General features: G+C 36.8%; 1 protein-coding gene across 1 annotated transcript; it reads right to left on the reverse strand.

Moving 5' to 3' along the window:
* Positions 1-17,910: 17,910 nt before the first annotated feature.
* LOC149851471 (bidirectional sugar transporter SWEET14-like) lies at positions 17,911-21,142 on the reverse strand. Its single transcript, XM_090008486.1, has 6 exons — positions 21,097-21,142; positions 20,919-20,955; positions 20,604-20,814; positions 19,869-20,030; positions 19,332-19,451; positions 17,911-18,204 (listed from the first exon to the last, which is right to left on the reverse strand). The coding sequence occupies exons 1-6, from the start codon at positions 21,137-21,139 to the stop codon at positions 17,911-17,913; spliced, it is 867 nt and encodes a 288-aa protein (XP_089864612.1). The 5' UTR covers positions 21,140-21,142.
* Between the last annotated feature and the right edge of the window lie 400 nt (positions 21,143-21,542).

Genomic DNA, 21,542 nt, shown 5'->3' on the forward strand with positions numbered 1-21,542 from the left:
CACAGTTTGCACAATGGATGGTGGAGATGGAAACAACTAATCGTGGCAATTTACGATAAAAGCGACGAACGATGACTTGGCAAATTTCCGGATTCGATCATGCATCCTCCTGTCCATGGGAATATAGGTCAGGAAAATGAGCCAAATGAATGGAACAGAGGGTGTTCAAGTTCAGCTTGTTCTTGTGGCAAGTCAAGCCAAGGGCTACCAACGGGGACTCAAGGTGGTTGGTAGGAACTGCCAGTGAATGTCTCCTTGTGGTGGGACGTTGGAGGTTCAAAAACCCAAGGGTACTTTCAATAATAACTGGTGGGGTCTGCCTAACCCCAGCTTGACTTAAAAAAAAAAAAAAGTCAAGCCAAGGGCTAGCGTCAAGCAAGTCGAGCTTGAGCTAGTTTTATTATTAAAAAATAAAACATCATTCAAAATTGAACATAATAAAATTTGAAATGTAAATCTACAGAACCAAACTCAAGCTAACACATTTACAAAATAAGTACAATATTATTCCCAAGCTTAATAAATAGGATTTGAACTCTATTCTATGATAAAAAAAGATCTAGGGTTTAGGGGTTTTGTCCCTACATTTTTTTTGTTGAGCTGAGGCAAACACCCGTTATTTGTGTTCGACTTGTTAAGCCTATTTCACTAGTTTCGATCAATTCTTTACAAGCTGAACATAATCAGAGCCACGAGCAGTCTGTTTTGTTTTTCAGCCCTAGATGGGACAATCGTTTGTATATGCAAATGACTTAGCAAACTTTCTTTTATTATTATTTTTTAATTAAATGACCTCATGGATTCTGTATACATGCTGTTTTTAGTAGAAACTGGCTTTTAAATCGCTGGAACCCGACTTGTATACAGGTTTTTTCAGGCAATACAAATCGATCGGTTGTAAGTGGATTGATTCTTTCCGACTTAAAAAAACTTGTTTTTGCATTTAAAAATCATGATCCAAGGGTTGTTTTCCCACTAAATAGAGCATGCTTTTTTGTTGATGGGAAAGTTGGGGTTAGTCAGACCCCACCAGTTATACATAGTACCATTGGGATTTGAAATTGCAACATTCCAACACAAGGTGTGCACTAACAGCTCCTACCAAACAAGTGGAGCCTCCATGGTACAATAGAACATGTTGAACACATCTACAAGGTGAGATCGAGACAAAACAGCTTCTGAGATTCCAACAAGATTGTACTTACAATCAACTGTACTAAATATAAACTCATTATATATATATATATATATATATATATATTAGTGGGCATAGTGGTAAAGTGTCCATGCTTCTGCACAAAAAACAAAAGAAGAAACTCAAATATATAGAACCAAACACGCAGATGGTACAAGAATAACACGTTTTTATAATATGATCTCCTGTCCTTCGTTCAACCTAATTTGTACTTTACTCATATACAACTTGCTGAGCTGAGTCAAACACCCATTATTCATGTTCAACTTGTGGAGCCTATTTCACAAGTTCCAATCAATTCCTTACAAATCCAACACAAGCTAAGCAACGAGCTGCTTGTTTTGTTTTCTAGTCTTAAATGGGCGGCACAATCGTTTGTATGTGCAAATGACTTAGCAAACTTTCTTTTTCTTTTTGTCCAAATGACCTCATGGATGTGTTCTACATGTGGGAACCGGTTTTTCAATCGTCTAAATCCGACTTATATATACAGTTTTTTCCAGAGATACAAAAATGGATTGTTGTAAGTGGATTGATTTTTTTTTACTTAAAAAAACATGGTTTTTAATCTAAAAAAGCATGAGTCAAAAGGGTTGTTATTCGACTAAATCGAGCATGCTGAACACATCTACAAGAAGAGATTGAGTGCATTGTGAGATTCTAATTAGGTTGCACCTACAATCGACTGTATTAATGTAAACCCATTGCTTACAGGATGTATCTCACTGCTTTCTGTAATCAGTTTCAGTACAGCATGCACTTCAGTAGATTACAGGGGGTTTATTTCGTACAAAGGTGGGCTTGTCACGTGTCCCTGGAAAAGTAAAAACTTTGCCAACACTAAGGCTGACCTACCTGTATCATCTGTTCAATCTTTTTGCAATGTATCTGATTCGATGTATTTGGTGTTTAATTACCATATTTCTCCACCACAAAGCATGAGAGTGCAGCCTTTTTTTTTTTTTTTTTGAGTTTTACTCGGAGAAACCGCCCCGGGCGCAGAGACCTAGCCGTACTGACTCGGCCTGCCGTACATACTATGATCTCTGTACATGTTGGCATAAAACTCCAAGGGCTTACCTCTCGACTCTAGGAAGTCGCCAAGCTTCGGCTTACGCAGGGGGGTGATGCCCATGAGATTTGAATCGTAAACTGTCCATATAACAGTCTAGGTACCATCTCACTACGCCAAACCCCTTGGGTCTGAGTGCGGTTAAGATGTCACAAATCTATTCATTCAACCATCACATTCATCTCCTAACAAACTTGAGAATTTCACAAAGTCAAGCACTATCATGTAAGAACAAGGGCTCCCATGCATAAGTGCTCCATATGAGGATACATGTCAAGTTGTGATTTGCTCTGTTCTTGATAGAGAAGAGGCGCTTATTCTTAACCTTATCTCCAAAAATTAGGCACTTCCAATAATCCAGCTATTAAGAGGAAGTGGAACAACTGATTAAAGACAAGTTGGTCAAGAAATCAAAAGGAAGAGGAGACAAGAATGCAATCTTACCATAACTTTTGAAAACAAGTTGGCTAAGAAAGGAAAAAGAGCAAACAATTTCAAGCATTTTCATTATCTTCTTATATAGTACTATCTGAATTATGATTGCCAACGTTATCATTTTTTATCATTATCCTTTTTTCCTGTCTAGGTAATTATCCCTTAAACTCATATATTATGATCCAAATGACTATTTTGGTGTTTTTATTATTATTCTACTCCAATATTATTGTCTTAGTTGTCTTGATCACGAAATATAATCGGCAATGGTGTAATTCTTATTGTTATCCAATTTATCAATCACCATGATATATTATCCATATTCTTTATATTATGTTGGAGACAGCTATTTACATGGATTTTTATGATTATCTTCTACCTGGAATTGCGTTTGGACAACTGCTCTTGGTAACCATCTCTCTCTCTCTCTCTCTCCAACAACAACAACAAAGTATGTTCAAAAGAGCTTATCTATGATAAAGAAATGATTCTTTCAAAAAGTAGCGTTGAGGAGGATGATTACATAAGCCCATGTTCTTGGATGAATCCATATCATGAACAGGCAACCACTAATGGGGCAAATACTCCAAATTCATAGAGTGAAACATAAGGGAGATAATGAATGTAGACTATTAATTAGTATATAAATAATGCATTTCTATATGACTCTAATCGACTAAGAGGTACAAAGTCTGTATTTTATTCTGAAGGAAGCCACCTTACTTGCCCTCAAAAGCCCCAAAATAACTAAAATATTGTGTATATAAACGGGTTGGATGCAGGCTGGGTCATGGCTGATCTGAATCCAGTTACACACTAGTTCCAATGGGTTAATTTTCCAATCCGAGTTTTTTTAGATAAGCAGGTTCAAATATTATATGGTAATACTAGATCTGATAAAACATGGCTTGAAACAAGTTTTTTTTAAAAAAAGGCAAGCTGGGGTTAGGGAGGCCCCTACCAGTTATACAACTATACCATTGGGTATGTGCACTAGCAACTACAAGGATGAGGGTCAATAGCGGCAACTCTTTTTGAGGGAGAAAAAATCACGTCGCTATTGATAAAGTAATAACAACGAGATTTTCGTCTATGCTAATTGATAGGTAATAGCAAGGACATAAATATCTTGCCGTTATTACTTTACTACGATCAAGAATCTCACTATTATTAGCTTCTCAATAATGGTGAGCTGAATATTCCCTTAAATGCCTTACCACTGCATATGTCTCCCCATTAAAGACATATATATATATATATATATATATATATATATATATATATAACAATGAGATTATCTGGCCATTAGATATTGCCATTAAAATACTTTATGGTTATTTTTAACAGCAAAAAAATTTTATTGTTATTAATCAATAATAGGGAGATCTGGATTTCACCATTATAGGGTTTTACTCTATAATGACAATAGTTATGACATGGTTATAAACATATGTATAACAACGAGATTTTCTAGAAGTTAGATATTGCCGTTAAAACACTTTAACAACTATATTTAACTGCCAGAAGATTTTGCTATTATAACTTAATAATAGCCTAATCTGAATCTCGTAGTTATAGGGTTTTACTCTGTATTGGTGACGGTTATGTCGCTATTATAGAGCTATGTCTATAAAATAGGCTCGACATACCCTTGTCATCTCTCTCTCATCCCCTTACAATACTCTCATCGTAAAGCCACCACTGTCGGCCAACCTTCACACATCAGACTACTGTCGGACTGTCGACCACCACTTCCACTCCTCCTCTAGGTTTGCTGCTTGCCTCCATCGATCTCCCTATTCCTCTATCTCGTTTGGGCACCCCCTCTGTTGTTGAGGCCCTCTGATCTTCCTGTTTCTCTCTTTCGTTCGACCACCCGCGCCAGTGTTGGAGCCTCCCCCGATCTCCCTATTGCTCTCTCGTTTGGGCATCTCCATCGACACTGAGGTCTTCTTATTCCTCTTTATTTCATTTCAATTCATGATTTTTTAAAAATTTAGGATATTGATTTGGATTCTTACAAATAACATGAGTATTTAATTAGGGTTTTAGGGTTTTTTTGTGCGATTTTGATTCCCTAGAGCATATCAACATGTTGGTATAGTTTTCTTAGGGTTATCTCTTGATTTTGATGGAGCTAAGTTATATTAACGTGGTTTCTTGTGTTACTTGTATCGAGTTGCATAGTTTGAAGATATTCTTCTTCATTTAAAGTGTGGTATGTACACCACAACAAAGCAGTGGATTAGCGACAACCATATTCCATCGCTATTCCATTGCTAATCCGTCGCTAATCGGATTAGCGACGACGAGGCGATGGTATGCTTACGTCACGAATTTTTCGACGCTAACTGGCGACAGAATAAATTCGTCGCTAGGTCCGTTGCCAATTGCGACAGATTAACGAGCGATGTATTCCGCCGCCAATCCGCCGGTACTAAACGACGACCTCGGCTTGGCGACAGATTTACGTCCGTCGCTAAGCCGTCGCTAGATTTATATGCATAGCGACAGATGGTTCCATCGCTAATCCGTCACAAACACGAAAAAAAATAAAAAAATTTATTTAAAAATTAAATACTAAGAACGGTACAATTTATATTTTTTGTATAATTTATATTTCCTATAAATAAAAAACAAACCACACAAAAAATTCCATATAAAAGGAATCTACAACAATTAATCGTTCCACCTTAAAATTAACAAGTTTAATTATCAACAATTACATTTAAGAAAAAAAAAAAAATAGAACTTCTTCAACACAGTTCTCTAATCATCGCCAAGATTTTGTGCGTCTTCTTATTCATTGCCTTTATCTGTCCCTTCAGCTCCGCTATGCTGATTATTGCTATCAGCCTACAAAAAAAAAGAACAGTCAATATTGATAAACAAAATATAATGAAATAAATTACACACTATATGTGATTCTATCATGTGCTCATATGTGTTCTAAGGCAATAAAAAAACTTTATATGTGATTCTATCATGCTCATATGTGCTATAAGGCAGGCAAAAAACTCTATATATGATTCTATCATGAATTATATGTGTTTTAAGGCATTAAATTTTTTTTATATGCGATTATATCATGCTCAGATGAGTTCTAAGGCAGCTAGAAAAACTCTATATGTGATTCTACCATGCTCATATGTGCTTTAAGGCAGACAAAAAGCTATATATGTGATTCGATTATGCTCATATGTGTGCTAAGGCAGTCAAAAAATTGAATATGTGATTATAGCATGCTCATATGTGTTTTAAGGTAGGGAGAAAACTCTATATGTGATTCTATCATGCTCATACTTGCTCTAAGGCAGGCAAAACAAAAAACTTTATATGTGAATATATCATGAATGATATATGTTCTAAGGCAGTAAAAAAACTCTATAGGTGAATATATCATGAATGATATATGTTCTAAGGCAGTAAAAAAACTCTATATGTGATTTTGGCATGCTCATATGTGTTCTCAGGCAGTCAAAAAACTGAATATGTGATTATAACATGCTCATATGTGTTCTCAGGCAGTCAAAAAACTGAATATGTGATTATAGCATGCTCATATATGTTCTAAGGCAGTCAAAAAAACTTTATATGTGATTCTATCATGCTCATATGTGCTCTAAGGCAAACAAAAAACTTTATATGTGATTATAGCATGCTCATATGTGCTCTAAGGCAGGCAAAAACTCTATATGTGATTCTATTATGCTCATATGTGATCTAAGGCAGACAAACAATTATATATGTGATTCGATTATGCTCATATGTGTTCTAAGGCAGACAAAAAACTGAATATGTGATTATATCTGATAGGGACCTGCAATCGAAGATCCCCTGTTCAGCACAAGATTGTTGATCTCATATCGGAGAAAGGGGGCGACTGTGTCATGAAAATAGTCATTCATTGTGTCCTTAATGATCTGGCGTACATCATCACTAGAAAGAATAGGCTGCTGCTTGGAGCTTATGTCGGCGAAAGAAGTCTATGAGCCGTAACTGGAAGAAGCAATAACTAGTGAAGTATTCAGATTACTCCCAAACCCGAACACGCGACCTTTTTTGGGTTCACCTGCTGCAGTCACCCATGCTGTAGGATCAAATGATGGATGCTGAGTAGCGTCATCGTCATATCGCTCTACCATCTGTTGCTCATATTCCTCCTACAAAATAATGTTTAAAGTATGCATTAATAATTAATGATAACATTATGATAACTTTCATATTGCAATGATTATTAATAGAATAAATACATACCGTTGTCGTTCTCGCCTTCTTTGATACGAAGACTCTCGTGGTCTTCCATTTATGTGTTTCAACAAATACATCCTTATATGGTACAATGCCTCCTTTTTCTGCTTTCTGCGAAGTTAAAGGACAACAGATTTAGTTTACAAGTTTAAAACAATACTTATAAAGTTAATATTATATATTGATGAGTTACCATTTTCTTCAGGTGGCTCCCAAATGTCTTAGATCCACCTGTGTGTAGATGAGCTTCGAACATTTTTGATCAATTTTGTGCAGCCTTCGCAGAGCGATTTCGAAATGCATCTTTCGCCCACTTATCACACATTTCATCCCAATAATCTCTCCTGATAGTAATAGGACCACGGCCCTTCTATTGTAGTGGATCATCTATTACGCCAGATGCTTTTTTTGCTATAGTCTTCATATTATGCAGCATGTCTGCAAATCGATTGGTAACCACCTTCTGCCACACCTTTCTTGCATCATTTTCTTCCACCGTAGTTGCGAAGCGATTTGAAGCCTACAAATATTTTTGGAAAGTTAGTAGACATTACTTAAATAAATTAAATATGAAACACATTAACTATGAGGAATAACTGTATACCGTGAATGAGGACCACAATCTGTCTAACACCTTCTTTGGGTACTCTTTTCATTGAGCAACCAGTCCTGGTAGATCTTGAAGAAGTGAATTTCTAATCTTCCGTACTACTTCTTGTGGCTCAAACCTCGTGCTACACATGAATTGTTACACAGTAAATATAAATATAAAATATTTATAAGATATACAATAATTGAAAATGAAATACTTATGGTCGATTATCGATATATACTATTCGAATGAGTCTTCTTGTGCCAGACTGAGAAGACCCTGCTTCCTGTGTTGGCTCATGACTTGTGTGATCAACTGGTGTAGGTGGGTTGTGTATAAGCGAAATATCATCTGTAAAAAAATACGTTAGACTTTCTTAGAATGCGCATTTGAACTAATCAAGCATCCAATTAGTTAAATGATATACCTATCACAGAAGCCCGTGAAGATGAAGGTTGAGCCTGACTACTACTGGATGAGCGACCACTGTAACCTCCACGAACCATATTCTAACAAATAACATATGTCATACAATACATTCAAATAATTCACATCAAGTATTATAATACATTCAAGTCATTCGCATCAAGTATTACAATAATTCAAATAATTCGCATCAAGTATTGCAATACATTCAAATGATTCATAATAAGTATTACAATATATTCAAATCATTCATATCAGGTACTGCAATGCATTCAAGTCATTCACATCAAGCATTGCAATGCATTCAAATCATTCGCATCAAGTATTACAATGCATTCAAATAATTCAAATCATTCATATCAAGTATTGCAATAATTCAAATCATTCGTTGCATAAATTACAATACATTCAAATAATTCAAATCAATTATTACAATGCATTCGAATAATTCATATCAAGTATTACAATACATTCAAATAATTCAAATAATTCATATCAAGTATTGCAATGCATTCAAATCATTTGTATCAAGTATTACAATACATTCAAATAATTCAAATCATTCACATCAAGTATTACAATGCATTCAAATAATTCGTATCAAGTATTATAATACATTCAAATAAAATTTTTAATCATTCACATCAAGTGTTGCAATACAACTCATTCATTCGCATTAAGTATTACAATATATTTAAATAATTCAAATCATTAACATCAAGTATTACAATGCATTCGAATCATTTGTATCAAGTATTATAATACATTCAAATAAAATTTTTAATCATTCATATCAAGTATTGCAATACAACTCATTCATTCGCATCAAGTATTACAATACATTCAAATAATTCAAATCATTCACATCAAGTATTGCAATGCATTTAAATAGAGGTTTGTAGTACAAGATTTTGCTCACTAGCTTAAGAATTCTTCCTCGTCATTAGTTTGACTTTCTTCTTCTTCATTGTTTGCCCATTCACTTGGTACATCATTTGGATCACATTCCCTTATGAATGTTTCATCGGCCAATTAAGATATGACATGCATATCATGCTCAACATCGTGACCATAAGCGAAGTCATAGACATCATCTGATTGATAGTAATCTCTGTCTTCAGCTAACTCATCTTCCTGTAACTGATCATACTCAGGGTATAGTTTGGACTTCACCTTGCAAACTGCCCACCATTCATTTCTATCTGACTTTTTTATACTCGGATATGAAGTATAATAAATTTGTTGAGCTTGCGAGGCTAATATGAATGGTTCATATGTTCCAAACCTGGATTTATGATTCACCTCCACAATGCCTGAAACTTTGTCGAGTCTTGTTGCAGTTGGATCAAACCAATGACACTTGAATAAAGTTACCCTGTTATTTATGCCTAAGTAAGTCAACTCTATTATTTCCTCTATAACACCATAATAATCATGTTCATTTTCACCGTAGCTGCTACCCTTGACACACACGCCACTATTCATCATTGATTTGTTTATACCAAAATCTTTTGTATGGAATCAATAACCATTTACGATGTACCCGTTGTAGCATTGCACAACTTTGGTCGGACCATTTTCTAAATCACCTATTCCTTGATCTTTAACATCACCATGGAGGACCTATGCACATATATAAACAATGATTGTGATCACGATCAATTAAGTAACTTAGTGTTGTTTATAAGTACAAAATTTATGTTAGCTTCTTTACCAACTGTTTCAACCACTCCACAAACTTAATTTCACGTTCTTTTTATACTTCTGCATCAGTGTGATGTTAAACTTCTCTTTGCAACTCTAGATCAAATCGTCTGCAAACCACAAATACTTATATTACCGAGCCATGTATCCACATATAGAACATAAAAGGATTTATAATTGTGTTGCGTCTACATATACTTACTTGATGTATGGGTCGATCACTGAGCAATTAAAAAGAATATAGATGTGTGCTACGTCTTGCTCTCGATCTGTCAAGAGCCTTGATCGACAACTACCAAATGCATGCCCAAGTGATTGAAATATTGACAGCTTGTCAGCTACGATTACTTGTTCTCCATCATCGTTACTAGGCGGGCATGTGTAACGTGCTGGAATATGAGGTTCGAAGTACGTAGATGAGAAATTTGAAATCTCTTCTAAAGTGTACGCTTCACAAATAGAACCTTCTACTCTTGCTTTATTACAAACCTTTTTTTTTAGGTCAAACATGCATCTGACAAAAATATACATTTCAAATTTTAAATATCTGTCATTAAAGAGACAAATATAAAAAAACATATACCTTTCAAATGGGTACATCCATCGATATTGCATAGGGCCACCAACCCTTAGTTCATATGAAAGATGTATGATCAAATGTTTCATAACATTGAAAAATGCTGGCGGAAATATATTTTCTAGCAAACAAACAGTGGTGATGACAGAGTCCTCGAGATTCTTTACATCTGATACTACGACCTCCGATGCGCACAATGTTCTGAAAAATCCGCTCAACTCAGACAATACCCCCCCATATAGGTTTGTCTAACATATCATGGAATGCTAGGGGTATCAATCGTTGCATAAAGACATGACAATCATGACTCTTCAACCCATATAACTGTCCATCGTCAATCTTCACAGCCCGAGCAATGTTAGAGACATATCCATCTGAAAATCTCAATTGTCTCAACCATTGACATACATGTTTTATTTGATCAGGTCCAAGCACGTACTTTGCTTTTGGTTTCAGTACTTTGCCATTATACTCTTTGAGTTCCAATTCTGGTCTTTTACATATTAATTTTAAATTCATACGGGCCATTGGATTATCCTTCGTTTTTCCTTTAACATTCATTACTGTATTGAACACATTATCAAACACATTTTTCTCCACATGCATCACATCCAAATTATGTCGTATCAATAGGGTCAGCCAATATGGTAGTTCCCCAAAAATAGATTTCTTCGTCCAATTGTGATCCTTCCCAAATCCACGGAAGGGTGTAGGACTGCGGGCATCTGTTAATACATCTGGAAAGTATCACAATCTTCTTAGAATCTCTATGCCAGACAATCTTGAGGATGGACCTTCCGTTTCAGTTGTGCCTGCTTTAAACACATTCTTTTGTCGTCAGAATGGATAATCGTTAGGTTGAAATCGACGATGGCACTCAAACCAGCAAGGCTTCCTTCCATGCCTCAATCTAAAAGCTTTGGAATCCTCCATACAGTACGGACATGCCAACCTCCCATGTGTGCTCCAACCAGATAGCATACCATATGTAGAGAAGTCACTGATTGTCTATAGAACAACGACCTTCATGTTGTAATTTTGTTTTTTATGGGCATCATACGTGGTAACACCATCATCCCACAGTACTTTTAGTTCATCAATCAATGACCTTAAATATACATCAAGATTTTGGCCAGGTAAGGTCAGACCAGGGATCAACAAAGACAAGAAAAGATTTGGACGTTTCATACACAAGCTTGGTGGAAGGTTGTATGGAGTTACAAATACTGGCTAACATGAGTATGGAGTTGATCTACCCCCAAATGGATTAAATCCATTTGTACATAGACCGAGTCTAACATTTCGCACTTCCATTGCGAAGTTCTAATGAATACGATCAAAGTGCTTCCAAGCTTCAGCGTCAACAATATGCGTGATCTTGTTTTCATTGTGTCAAACTTTATTTGCATGCCATCTCATGTGTTTAGCTGTCCTTGAAGACATATACAATCGCTGCAATCTAAAAATGATAGGAAAGTGGCATAGCAACTTGTATGAAACTTCCTTTGATCTCGTGCTACCATTGCCTCTTGTCTTTGGCTTGAACCGAGGATGCCCACATGACGGGCATGATATGTTGTTTTCATCCTCCTTGAAATACAACATGCAGTGATTTGGACAAGCATCAATCTTTTTGTAACCCATACCTAGAGCGTTGACCATAACTTTCGCACAATAGAAATTTTGTGTCAATTTCTCATCTTTGGGCAACATACTCTTCACAATCATGCACAAACGGTCAAAACATGATTGACTCAAATTATACTCAGACTTCAAATTCATTAGTTGAAGAACTGCAGACAAGATAGTGTGACTCTCGCAACCGTTCCAAAGTGGCTCATCAACATCTCTAAGTAAATCATAAAATCTACTAGCTGCATCGTTTGATGATTCTTCATCTACGACAGTTCTTACATCACTAGAACTCATTGCAGAACCCAGTTCTGTTCCTGCGACATCAAATATCAAATCCGTATATGAATTATTGTGCACCATATTCACCCGTGCATCAAAATCGTTTCTAAATTCTTCTCCATGAAACGTCTAGTTCTGATAATCACTCACAAAACCTTTTCTGTATAGGTGATGTCTAACACTATGAGGTTCTACAAATCGATTATTCTTACAAATCTTGCACAGACACCTAATCTGACCTGTGTGATCCACTGTACTGACACTTGCTGTTGCAAATTCAATAAAACTGTCAACACCATCCATATATTCATGCGATAACTCATTTTCCACTATCCTACGATACATCCATTCACGGTTTGCAGTCATTTTCTTATGATGTTACGAATAATAGCCTAACGAATTAAAAGAGAATAATCAGAATGCTACGATGAAGAAAATATCAAATTTATCATGCAATATATGATGTCATACAATAACAAGAATTTTGATGCATGCATTGATAACTTAATATTTTCATGTGAAAACTATTAATGACACGATACAATCATTTGAAACATGCTTTCAATATACAATTTCACATGGAAGTCATAATCAAATTGAAAGTAACTACATGCAAGAATGAATACAATTAAATCAAACATTGCAATACATCATAATCATTCATATCAAACAAATGACAAACATGTACCTGCAACAAACACACTTTAATATCTCACTAACTACTACCATGCCTAGCATGAACTCCATACTCCAAAAATAAGAACACTTCAATATTCATACATTAAAATCATGCTCAGCATGATCTCCGAACTCCAACAAACCTAAATATCAACAACTAAGTGAGTGTGTGAACAATAAAGTGTTACATCTAATAAATTAAATAACATGTGATACGCTTGCATCACTTACTCACCACGGGTATTTACCCGATTTGCATTATTTTTGACACTTACTTACCACAGGTGGCTAAGCACGAGCTGGTTCCGTTGAAAAATCTGCACAAAAAAATACTATTTTAAAATAAAGTCACCACGAAAAAAAAGGCTGTTTCGACAAGGGGTCGAATCCCCTGCTGTTCCGGCAGAGGGTCGACCCCCTTACGAAACATAGGGGGTTAACCCCCTTACAGAACATAAGGGGTTAACTGACCCCCTGTTCGGGCAGGGGGTCGACCCCCAACCTTTTCGCCAGTGAGTCGACCCCCTGCCGGAACAACAGGGGGTCGCCCCTCTGCCTGAGCAGGCAGAGGGTTAACCCCCTACCCGGATCGACCCCCTGTCTGTTCCGGCAAGGAGTTAACCCCTTGCCGGAAATGCAGGGGGCCCCCTATCGAAAAATGCAGGGGGTCGACCCCCTGCCGGAAAACGCAGGGGGGGGGCGTCCTTTACCTGTCTCCGGGCGGTGGGTCCTGCCGACGATGGAACCGGCGGACGGTGGGACCGACGAACAGTGGGAGTGGGACCGGTGAACAACGGGAGCGGCGAGAGCAACGAAAGAAGAAAAGGAAAAGCTGCCTAGAATTAGGGTTATTCGAAACTTAGCGACAGAATTAATCCGTCACTAAGCCCATGTAAATCAAATTTATGAAACGAGCGACAGACTATATTCCGTCGCCAAGTCCGTCGCTAATTAGCGTCGGACTAGAGTTTATCGCAAGAGTCGTCGGCAAATGGTGCGGTCGTAACGACAAAATAGTATGTCGCAAAATCCGTCGCTAAGTAGCGACGGACTGAGCGACCGACTATATTTCGTCGCTATTTTCGTATGTTTCATTAATTATAGCGACGGATGTTTGTCACTCGTTAATCCGTCGTTAACTAGCGACAAAAATATTCCGTTGCTAACAACGTATTTTCTTGTAGTGGTATTTCTATTTGGTTTATCTAGTTCCATTTAGTAGGATACATGGTAATTATGAAGTGTGCTTCTATGGCTGAGGTATCACATTAGGCTTATTGAAAGTTCATCCTTCAGTATGGTTAATAAACTTAATTGAGAAAGTATTGATCTCATGTGACCCTTTCCTCCCACATCTCCCTGCATATGAAAAGCTGTCTAGATGCTATGGTTTCCTACTTAGAAAGAATGTTAGGTGAAACTCATATTGGGTATAAAAAGAAATCTTGTGGTCCAATATTTGCCATGGTATATTACATTTAATGTAGTTAATGGAGAAGCAAAATGGTAGTGGTGTAGCAATTTTGTCATGGAAAATGGAGTTCATAGTAGTATAGCTTTTTTTCCCATTTCATGGGAACAATATGGTAAGCTGGTTGGCTTTGATCAACAATGTATTATGGCGGTGTGGTGCATGAAGCATGTGAAACATTTATTTTTGCTCTATTGATTTGATTGATATTATAATTTCTTCCTTTAATTGGACTGCTCATCTTGATTTTGAAATTTAAGTTACAAGTTCTTTTCTTTTTTTCTTTTTTTATGTAGAGTTTATGCGATCATCTATAAAACAACCATTTAAGATTCAGGGGTACATCTCTTTTACTTGTCAATTTAAATTATATGGTTTCCTGTGTGATCATCATTGTCCGTAAGTCTCAAAGAAAGAGAAATGTGATGTAGATTTAACCTAGCAGATGGAGGCTGTTGATTTAACTAAACGGCTGAATCGTACAACTAAACAATTAGCCATTTCATAACTGAGTTGAACCAATAACATTTTTGTCAAATATCTATCTTGCAGGGATTTTTGTATAGTTAATTACTCATGAATTGGAATGTGGTTATCCTTGCTAGTTTCATGTTACATTTGTAATATGGAGAAATGCTACTGAGATGCTCAATACATTATCTTTTCTTTCAAAATTCATGTTGTTTTATTTCTTTCTTGCTCTTCTTTCCATTTCAATATTCTTCAATGTGTATCCTATGAAACCAGAAAGTAGTCAATATATTTCCAAAATTTGATGGGGTGCTTTTCAAAAGTTCAGTTGAAGTGTAACTTTCTTGGATTTTCAACGTACTTTCAGCTTACAACCTTCATGGTTTCAATGGATTCCCCCCCAAAACCCAAAATCCCCAAATCCAAAAAATTTGGCCAAAACGAGTGCAAGTTTATGCAGACTAATAAGAGCTCTTCTCCAAGCATGTTTAGCCTCGTCATTGTCACTAGATGCCATCACTGTTTGCACATTAATCAAACAATCATATGATGCTTAATGGCACCAATGGTGTTATATCATGTCAAGACTGGTGTGCAAGTCTAAATGAGGTATTCTTTAACATAGGATGCGTATTCCTTTTGGGATCACATGGTAACAATGGTTACTTTCTTTCACGAGTATTTTGAATATTATGTCAATTATTTGATTTGGAAGGTGACCATAACTCTGTCGTCTGGAATTGACCAAAACTCACACAACTTGTAAGCTTGGACAAACCTTAGAGTTTTAGTTTCATGCGAGATGAACCATGTAACTATTGTCTATTATATGTTTTTGGAGTTGGTGTTATATTCTCAACATGTCTCACCGAGCATACCAAGAGGATAGTAAATATTTTTGTATGATTCAATTTTAGTGTAGTATGATATAATATTGTTTGCATAAAATTAACAGATATCGACGTATTCACGGCGAGAACAGGGCATTTTTTTTCCCTCAAGATTGATTCACCACCTACCAACCAAGGTGAACATGTAGACTAGATCGACTTCAGATCATAGATGGGTGATAGTTCAATGGAGGAAGATGTGCTCTCCCACACACCACATGCCACTGTAGTTTTAGAGCAGTTCACAACGACTTTAGGTAAATATTTCAATAATTTTTTAGTATAATTAATAATTTTATTATTGTCATTTCTATTAATAATTGTTTATTACTATAAATTAGTAATTGCATAATATTCTCAATGCAAACGTGAGAAGAACAAATGTGTAAAGTATTACAAGTAAATCAAACAACGGAAAACTTGAGTAACTATCAGGGCTAAGGCACAAGTTATTACGATTGAGGGTTTCTCTACATTCTCTAAGAAGCTTTCGTGCATCATCAATGAGCGTATCATACTCACTCATAACTCGTGAAAGAAAGTCTTAGACAATGTATTATGATAAATAAATTAATCTATAAAAATATATTATGATAAATAAATTAATCTATAAAAAAAATATTAATAACTATATATTGTTAATTTGGTACAAACCAAGTTTGATTTATACAAGGATATACCTGAATAACTAATTTTAGCTTGCGCCAAAGGGATATGGTCCAAACCTACTACATCAAGAAACAATTTTGAAAAATAGGCGCCAAGCAGCTGTCAAATGCTTGCAAGCTATGATTAAAGTGTTTGCCTCGAACTGAGAGCTAAAAGCAGTTTACTCAGGAAAGAATTTAAAAAAAAAATACGTATGGCAAACATAAAAATTATTCATCACAGGTCTGTACAATGGTTGCAAAGCACTGTACCTGTTGCTAGTCACAAACTTATGAAATGCAAAACTGCACCGACCTCTTTGTCCAATTATAAACCCTAGTTACGACGAGCAGGAGCAACCCAATGGTCAGTTGAAAATGTCCAATAAAAAATTAGTTCTCGCAGCTATCACGCAGATGATCCTTTCATAGTCGTACTATAAATTAGGACTTCAAGTTAGTACTAACAGTAGTAAAAATGACCTTCACCACAAATTCAACTGGAAGGGAGATCGAGAATCAATTTCATTCACGTTCCCCAAAGCTGTAAAAAGCACATCGGAACCAGTATAGAAAGGGCAAGCGATACAGGTGTAACATACCGTGTGGTACCATAGTGTATCCTATTGTAAGATGCAAGCTCCATTTTAAGAATTACAAAAAAAATCAAAGGAATACACAAAATATCAGAAAAAACTCAAAAAATTAGAAAAAAACTAGGAAAATATAGGATGCAAAAAAAAAATCAAATTTATGCATTCTGATCGATTAAAAACATAGATATGCAGTACTTAAACATATGTAACGATATGCAATAACTAACAAAACAAAATATTTACTATTAAGGGCTACATTAAATTAAAAAGAAGAAGAAAAAACATTCAAATCTCCTGAATTTTGTCGATCATATAAAAAACAATAGTAAAATGGCTACAATAAAGTACGACACATCACTATATTGTACAATACAGGATGATACAGTTTGATGATCTGAACCTCGCAATACTTGATATAGTTTCATATCAGTCTGAGGCTGATATAGCAACAACTATAGCCACTCGCCATAGAGTGGTTACAATTCCCATAAACCTTTGAAACAGTGGATAGGTGTGCAGATGTCATCTGGTCATAAACGAAGACAACCAGTGATCCATGTGAAAAGCGTGCTCACTAGGACAAGGATATTGTATTGTTAGGTTGATCAGCAAGCCAGCCGTTCCCATCTCAACCTGGTTTCTTGAATAGGCCGAGCCTTTGTACCATCAATTTTTCGAGATGGAAATTGCGACCGATTCGGACCATGGGCCAAAAGTGAGCCAGGCCAGCCATCATTTCAGAGAGAGAGAGAGAGAGAGAGAGAGAGAGAGAGAGAGAGAGAGGTCCTTTTCGATTGTTGAATAACAGAGAGAGGCCAGCCAACAAAATGACCGGAAAAAAACAGAGGATCCAAGCCAACAGCACTTGCACATTGCTACATACCCAAACATCACAACCCTATAAAAAACACTCCATATCTGATTACAATATCCATCTTGGGCACCAAGGAAAGGACACCCACAGAGAGAAAAGCTCATTATATGTTAAGAATTAAACCAGGTCATCTCCTCTATGGGTAGGCACAGTTCCAGCCTCAACATCATGATCAACCTCTTCTTTATTAGTCACAATTTCAACCTCAACATCATGAGCCTCTGTCACTTTAGTATGAACAGGATGAACCTCTGAGCCTCCAGCATTAATGGTACTTAGTTTCACAATGTTTACAACTTGTTCAGGCAACTTCTGGTCTGTTGTAGTGATGGCTTCTATCTTCTTGTTCTTGTAGATTGCATATAAGATGATCTGGGCGATTGAAAGGGCGAAACCCAACACATTTGGAATCTGATTGTACACAAAAGGAAAAAAAATGATTGGTATCAAAAGAGAGTTCTTGATGCATATGAGGTAGCAGTGTGACAAATATCGGCGATATTTTGAAAATATATGTGATATTTTAGTCGTGATTTAGAACACCTAAAGTATCATGATATTATCGTTTTATAAGAAAATATTACCATATATTACATGAGTATTTTGTAGACAATGATATATATATATATATATATATATATATATATATATATATATATATATATATATATAATGCAAACGGGTCTGATTTGGTTCAGATGTAGGCTTTACTGAATTTAACCTAATAGGATCCAGCGTAATTGGCTTCAGATGGAAAAGGGCAGTATCGAGTCTGGACCTGTATTACAATAGCTAAATTGGGTATACTTTTTGACATAATCAGATTAGGATATCCGTAAGATTTGGATTCGGAATCAGTAGTAAAATCATATACTAAATCTGAATCTTAACCGAATTAAAATCTGATTAAGTAGATTTAAGTTTGGTCAGATATTTGACCCAAAACCGAATCGTAGACATCCGTACCTTTTCAGGCAGAAATTTTGTCCAAGGATTCGTACAAGTGAAGTTGGTTGCTCTATTTAGGCCAAGATGTGAAATAAAGAGCCTTGAATAGACCCAAATTTTGACTCAAGGCTCCATGTCCTTGCCAACTCAACTTGGCTTAAGTGAAGATTCAAGAGAAGTGGGCATGGACCAATTTGGTCACAAATCGCGAGATGGGTTGCCCCAATCAAATCGACCATTTTTCAATTTTACCAACAAAAATTAGTCAGACTCAAGTCAAGAAACATGTTTTTTTTTTTTCTGAAAATTGCATTAGGAGCAAATTCTTTAGAATCATAATAACCAAGTTGAAAGGATGTCGCAGATTTGAAACCCGGCCAGGGGTGTTCATCTCATGACACAAGGTCGAAGCTGGGTGTACTTGCTCGAAGATGAGAGACCTAAGGCTTGCGAGTGAGTGAGGTGGTTTTTTCTCATTATCCAAAAAACAAAAATAATTTCTGAAGGCCGAAAAGATATCACTTGGATTTCATAACCTTTTATGTTCTTGAGCAAAAGAAGGGGAAAAAATAGTAGTTTTAGGGAATTACCGCAACAAAGAGATCACTGATAAGCAAGCCATAAAAGAACCACATGACAGCACTTATGGTGAGGAATAAGGACAAGTAAAAAGGCATAAACTCCACGCTCTTAGTGCGTATCACCTGCCTCTGCAAGATTAAAAAATAATAGGTATTCCCTTCATGAGTTAAAAGGATATTGCAGGAAATCACATGCACCAAAACCCAAAAAAATATACATCTTAGTGCGCTGCTGCACCTGATAACCGTTCATTTTAAGATACATTTGTCAGCTGTTGGGCCCAAGCAATGATGGAGGGAGATCAGGTGCAGCAGTACACTTAAAGTGTGAACAGAACATTACACGTGTTCCTATGTATATATATGAACGTGCACGCACACCGCACGCACCAAAAATACATGAAAGATACTATTTTGTCGGCCCAAAGATAAGTACCTTTCTCACGTACGGACAAAATAGTATATGTATATATAAAGTTTTTTACCATAAGAAAGCCAAAAATGAAAAGGGTCGCTTTCTATGTATGTATGAACATAAAAGAATACCATAATGAACAAAGGAGCTGCGGAGACGCTGACAGCGAAGGCTGAGCAAATCCATCCCAAGATCTTTAAGCGATCGGCACCTTTGGACAAGAAGAAAGTAGGAAGCAGAATGGCGCAGAAGACTCCCACGTTCAGCAACAGCAGCAACCTCACTGCCTTCACCTGAAAATTACTCACATAACCCAATCACCACAATTAGAGAGCTACTTCATCAACCACCTCTCTCTCTCTCTCTTTTGCGTTGGGTTACTTGGTGCAGTGTTGTAGAAAGTGTTGATGATATCTTTGGCAGAGAGAGATGGTGCTGACCCTTTCATCCCAGGTTCAACTCCCATTGGGTGTGCGGGTGCTTTTAAATAGCGGGTTCTATAAAAGGCTTCTGTATCGGTGACCCCCATTCAGGGTTTTCCTGGCTGGGGGCGGGCCCATTAAGTAACCTGGTTCTCAGCGCTTCATAAAAAGAAAAAGGCAGTTGATGATGGCTATGATCATTTTTTTTTAGGACGAGGAAGCCGACCGGTCACCTAATGGACCTGCACCCCTGCAAGGTAAAACCCAAATTGTGAACACGACCACCCAGCCTTACTCGCGCCATCCACGATAAAGCTGCAGAAACACCCACACTCTCTAAGGGTGTGATCCAGCGCCCTCATCTTGACAGCCTCATTCATACCCTGCTGGCCGCGTTGGGGGGGTTGATGTTTATGTTCTCATGATGATGATGATTTTAAGTACCTTAGCTTTCTTTGGTGCATAGTAGATGAACATGATGATGTATATGGACTCGATGACGCATCCCACCGTGTTGATTGTGATGAGAAGAAATGCATTGGCCTTGAGAATGGCATAGTAAATCCACAACATGGCACTAAAGAGAGCCACCACATAAGGGACTTCTTGAAACCCTGAAGTGGATTTCTTCTTGAAGATCCTGTAAAACGTTGGCCTGCATGCAAAATTCACAGCATTTCTAGTCACCCTCATTCAACTCAAACCTCCCCACCAAAAAATCATTAAAAAAAGAAGAAAAAAGTCAAAATGGTAGCTTACGCTGGAGCAAGATACACCATGAATGATATTATATTTCCTGGTTTGTAACAATTGAGAATAAAAAAGAAAAACACATTAATAAGATGCAACATGGGGTTTTAAACACAGAGAGATGTATCAAAAAAGGGGAAAAAATAAACAAAAATGGAAAAGGTAGATGAGAGCATCATTATTCTACCTAGGAGGCCAAAAGTTAAGGACAAGGGATGTGCAATGGCCATTGCTGCAACTCTCAAAAGTTATGAACCAAAAAAACTCCTACTGCTTTCTAGGGTAAGAGTAGTGCAAAGAAGCACTCTCTAAGGTCTCTATACTACAAATCCTCTTGGTGTGAGGGCTTGGTTTGGTGTAGATCTTGCTTTGTATTTATAGGCATTCTCTGCATCATGTGTAGGTGGCATACCTGTGGTGAGAGGTGACGTGTTTTGAAGTTTTTTTTTGTGTTTGGCTCTTGTTCTTTTCTTTGGGGAAACCTAATATGGCTTTCAGGAGAGTATTTTGGCATTGGCCCACACCAAATTCCTGTTTCATGCAAAAGGGAAACCCCAAAAGGTCCTCGGACGCATTTAATTGTTATGGATGCAAAGCGGCTCGGTTTGGTTGTAGCCCTGCAGGCTTTACTGA

The sequence above is a fragment of the Nuphar pumila genome, chromosome 1 (assembly GCF_984573655.1).
Source record: "Nuphar pumila chromosome 1, dmNupPumi1.hap1.1, whole genome shotgun sequence".
NCBI lineage: Eukaryota > Viridiplantae > Streptophyta > Magnoliopsida > Nymphaeales > Nymphaeaceae > Nuphar > Nuphar pumila.

Bases quoted from the DNA above. Each gene is read 5' to 3' on its own strand.
- LOC149851471 (XM_090008486.1), bottom strand. From the start codon at position 21,139: ATGGCCATTGCACATCCCTTGTCCTTAACTTTTGGCCTCCTAG. The intron at 20,956-21,096 runs GTAGAATAATGA...GTTACAAACCAG, and splicing joins CTTAACTTTTGGCCTCCTAG to GAAATATAATATCATTCATG. The intron at 18,205-19,331 runs GTAATTCCCTAA...GTGTACAATCAG, and splicing joins TCAGTGATCTCTTTGTTGCG to ATTCCAAATGTGTTGGGTTT.